General features: G+C 46.9%; 1 protein-coding gene across 1 annotated transcript; it reads right to left on the minus strand.

Annotated features, from left to right (window-relative positions):
• Nucleotides 1-224: 224 nt before the first annotated feature.
• On the minus strand, nt 225-2,470 carry LOC135110719 (uncharacterized). Its single transcript, XM_064023346.1, has 4 exons — nt 1,012-2,470; nt 820-889; nt 449-731; nt 225-317 (listed from the first exon to the last, which is right to left on the minus strand). The coding sequence occupies exons 1-4, from the start codon at nt 2,468-2,470 to the stop codon at nt 225-227; spliced, it is 1,905 nt and encodes a 634-aa protein (XP_063879416.1).
• Between the last annotated feature and the right edge of the window lie 2,046 nt (nt 2,471-4,516).

Raw genomic sequence — 4,516 nt, forward strand, 5'->3', positions numbered from 1 at the left:
TCCTTATACATATAAAGATATAGAGAACTTAAATTATGAAGAGAATAATACTACATGATATAAAATGGGTAAATAAGCCTTACACTACTTATAACAATAATAAGGATAATGTCCGAATGGCAGGTAACCGGAACACGGGGACACTAAGAAAACGTGATCCCATTCAAGGTAAACTCGGCCAATAACATGACATCCCCTTCCCAAAAGAGGCGTGAGGCACCTGATTAGGATGCCTCACGACTAGGCGGTGCGCGGGACAAGGCATCGGCAATAATATTCTCACTGCCTTTCACATGGTGAATCTCTAAGTTATAGTCCTGTAAGACCAGGCACCACCTCATCAGCCTCTGATTGGAGTTTTTCATTTTATGCAAGAAAATGAGCGGATTGTGGTCGGTGGAGACCTGCACAGGCTGTCCCTTAACGCGAATAAGGCTAGTGGCAATGCCTCATCCCACTGAACACTCATCTCCTCACAATACATCCTGAGAGTGTTTTTGAGAGTTTGGTGAAATCTTTCTACACAACCCTGAGACTGAGGGTGATAAGCACTCGACAGTCTCTGTTCAATCTTCAGACCCCTTAGGATTTCCTTGAATGCACGAGAAGTGAAATTACTTCCCTGGTCTGACTGCAACACCTTAGGGATTCCCACCCAGGAGAAAAATTTCACCAGTTCCCTCACAATGTTTTTAGAGTTTATACTCCTGAGGGGAATGGCCTCAGGAAACCTGGATGACATACACATAATAGTCAGCAAGTACTGGTTCCCCCTCCGGGTCCTTGGTAAAGGACCTACACAGTCTATCACCACCTTACTGAATGGTTCCTCGACCACAGGTATAGGGTGAAGGGGGGCAGGGCGAATCACCTAGTTCGGCTTGCCCACCTTCTGACACAAACCACAAGTTTTACAAAACTCTTTCACATCACCTCTCACTCTGGGCCAGTAAAAATGACACAGGATCTTTCCTAGGGTTTTTCTGACCCCCAGGTGTCCTGCCAGATTACCTTCGTGTGCCATCTCCAAAATTTTCTTCCTATACACCCATGGCACCACAATCTGCCTTTTCACCATCCAGTGATCGGAGGTTGGGGCTGTCAGGGGCCTCCAACTTCTCATTAATACCCCGTTATTCACGTAGTAGCCCACGTACTCATTGTCAAGCTCACCCAGCCTGTTAGCCTCATTCCAAGCAGACTTCAAGCTTTCATCACTCTCCTGAGCTTTTATCAACTCGTTCTTTTGTACCAGAAAATCAAGGTTGGGCCCCACCTGACCTACAACCGGTCCACCACTCGTGCACTCCGGGTTAGTTCCTTTTTCATCAGGTTCCTCAAACAGAACGCCCAGGCCTTCGTCCTCCTGCGTTGCTCCCTCGGCGTCCATGCGTTCTTTCCGGGCCATCGCTCGGGTCACTGCGCAGACTGGGAACAATTCAGGCACCTCTGCCTCCCCATCTGTTGAGTGAGGGACTGCTGCTGGAGTGGTGGTTTCCGTCATCCCTATCAGAGGGTTGTCTACCATCTGAAGTTTAGGGATAACTCGACCTCCAGCCAGGTCGTTCCCAACCAGCATATCCACTCCATCTACGGGCAGTGCCTCCTTCACTCCCACCGTCACCTCTCCAGTGACGTATCCACAGTCCAGCCAAACTTTGTGCAGGGGAATACTGAACTGGCCCCCTGCACCCTTGCATGAGACCTCTCTGCCAGTGCTGGTCTCCTCATTCCATGGGAGTACACTACTTAAGATCAGGCTCTGGTTAGCTCCCGTATCCCGAAGGATTCTGATCACCTTCTCTGGACTTCCCTCCACTTTCACTGTGCCCTTACTGGTGAAGTGCTCAAAGCCCTCATCTTTCGGCGGCTCCTCTTGTATCTCTGCATTCATATTCTCCACATACTTTATCAGGTCTCTTTGGGCGGCAACTGCTCCCACTGGCTTCGGCCGTCCCTTCGGACACTGGAACTTCCTATGCCCGCTACTTCCACATCCAAGGCACTTAACTGCACCTTCATCCCCACTACCCTTCTGGTAATAGGTAGTGCTCCTGGGCCTACTCCCATAGGGCGCAGACCTCATGTTGTGGTCGGCTGGCGGGGGCATGGTGTAAGTGTGGGGAAAACTATAGTTGTTAGGGCGGGGCTGGTTTGATCTGTGGACTGATGTCGAGCTCATCTGACTGTCATTCTTATATCTCTGATGACCATCATTTCTGCTGGAGAATGGCTTTCTCCCTTCATGGTGTTCATCTCCGTTCATCCCACGGACCGCACAGTACTTGTCAGCTCTGCGTCCGGCTTCCATCACGTCTTTCACGTCGTGTGATGCGAGCTCACATCTTACACTGAGGGGCATTTGGCTCATAAATTGTTCCGTCTGTATAACTCCTTTTACCTCTTCAAGCGTAGTGGCTTCCTCGGCCTTCAGCCACCGATCCAGTTTAAGGATAACCTCTCGAGCCATCCCGAGATAAGTATCACCTGGGCGTTTTGTCGTCCTGCGGAACCTTTCCCGGTACACATCCGGACATAGAAGGGTTGATCCCAACACCGCTTCCTTTACCACTTCATAATCACGCGCCTCTTGCTCACTCAAATTCACATATACCGCTCGGGCCCTTCCCTCAAATTTAGACTGGACTATTATTGCCCAATCATTTTCATCCCATCCCATCATCTTTGCAGCTTTTTCAAATTGAAAAAAGAAGTTTTCTTCCTCCCCTTCCACAAAGTTAGGCATACTGATGGCCCTTCTCTCTAAATCCCCGTTGCCTTGAGCACCATTTCCTACCCTGGTCCCGTTCACTTTATTTTTACTTTCTGCTCTAATTTTTTCTATCTCAATCTCCTTTTGCATCTGTATTTGCTCCCTCTTTAACTCCATCTCTTGCTGTTTCTGTTCCCTCTTTAACTCCATCTCTTGCTGTTTCTGTTCCTTCTGCATCTGTATTTGAAGTTTCATTAACTCAAATTTTTCACTACTAGAAAGGCCATCTGTTCCACCAAAAGCACCCAGGTTTATCTCACTGACCCCAGCACCTTCCTCTACACTCTCCTCATCATTATCCTCACTTTCACCACCATCATTTTTAAACCAGCTCCTCTCCACAAGAGCATTTTTCAATTCCGCCTGCATTTCCTCCTTTTTCTTGGATTTCAACTCCACTTGAAACCTCTCAGCCACTGAACATAATTCCTCCTTGGTTAGTGTGTACAGATCATGCACACTTCTCGACAGAAGGAACATCTCAACACGTCTAGTGGCCATGATTACAACCACCACACTCCACAAAATATTCACAAAATATTCCTCCAAATATTCACCACAATAAATGCACAGTTTTAAAGAAATATTTCACACAGGTAAATTCCTCACAACAACAATCACCATGTAACACTCGTTACACCCCACAAATGTTCAAAAATCCCGGACGGGCCCCCATATTCTGTCACGATCGCCTACCTACCTGCGATCGTACGATACCGGTTATCTCTCCAAGAAAGTGGACGTTACACTGATCCCGGAAAGTTTTAAAGGTCTGGATTTTTAAAGGCTTCGAGTGCCTACCCGACCTATCCGAAATCGTCAGAATTATCTCTTACTCCACCTTTACCTTGACTCAGCACACCTGGAATTACCTCTAATACCAGATTGTTGTTGGGGGGGGGTAGAAAACACGATTATTCCATGTTACAAGCACATATATTAATACTAATAATAATTCACAAACAACATGAGGTAGCACACGTTACTACATGACGTTCTCGTCACTTCCCACGTCACCAGAACCCGTTTACACCTCCACCAGTCACAGAAATGTTTCCCCTCAACCGTAGGAATTTACCTGGACGCCATTTCCGCGTCCCCAGACAATAATTCCCGAATTTCACCTCCTCAAACCTCACAAGAGATTACCATTATCACCAAAGATTACCCATAACACCATAACATCGTCCCCAAAATCACCAATACACCGCAACACCAACTTCCAAGGTTAACACCACAACCTCCACTCACAAAATGGCTGCCAGTTTGACCTATGACCCCTCCCAACAGCGTCACCGGCACAACTCAACAACCGAATTTCAGCGGACAAGAGCTCTTGGTACCACAAAAGACTCACTAACCTGATCCTGGATATCAAGGTTATACCGCTACACCACTAATACCTCCACAAACTCACTCCATCACCAATCCACACCAAAATCCTCCCCTGAGAGACGCCTTCCCTCCACCTTTCCTCACGACCTAAGGCGCTCTGATTTTTCCCCTCCTTGGAATGTGTTGTTGCCCACTCAAGCTCCCCTCGTTTTCAACGTATTTCACCTCAATTATACTCCCTTCCTTATACATATAAAGATATAGAGAACTTAAATTATGAAGAGAATAATACTACATGATATAAAATGGGTAAATAAGCCTTACACTACTTATAACAATAATAAGGATAATGCCCGAATGGCAGGTAACCGGAACACGGGGACACTAAGAAAACGTGATCCCATTCAA

This window comes from Scylla paramamosain, chromosome 20, assembly GCF_035594125.1.
Source record: "Scylla paramamosain isolate STU-SP2022 chromosome 20, ASM3559412v1, whole genome shotgun sequence".
In the NCBI taxonomy this organism is placed as follows: Eukaryota; Metazoa; Arthropoda; class Malacostraca; order Decapoda; family Portunidae; genus Scylla; species Scylla paramamosain.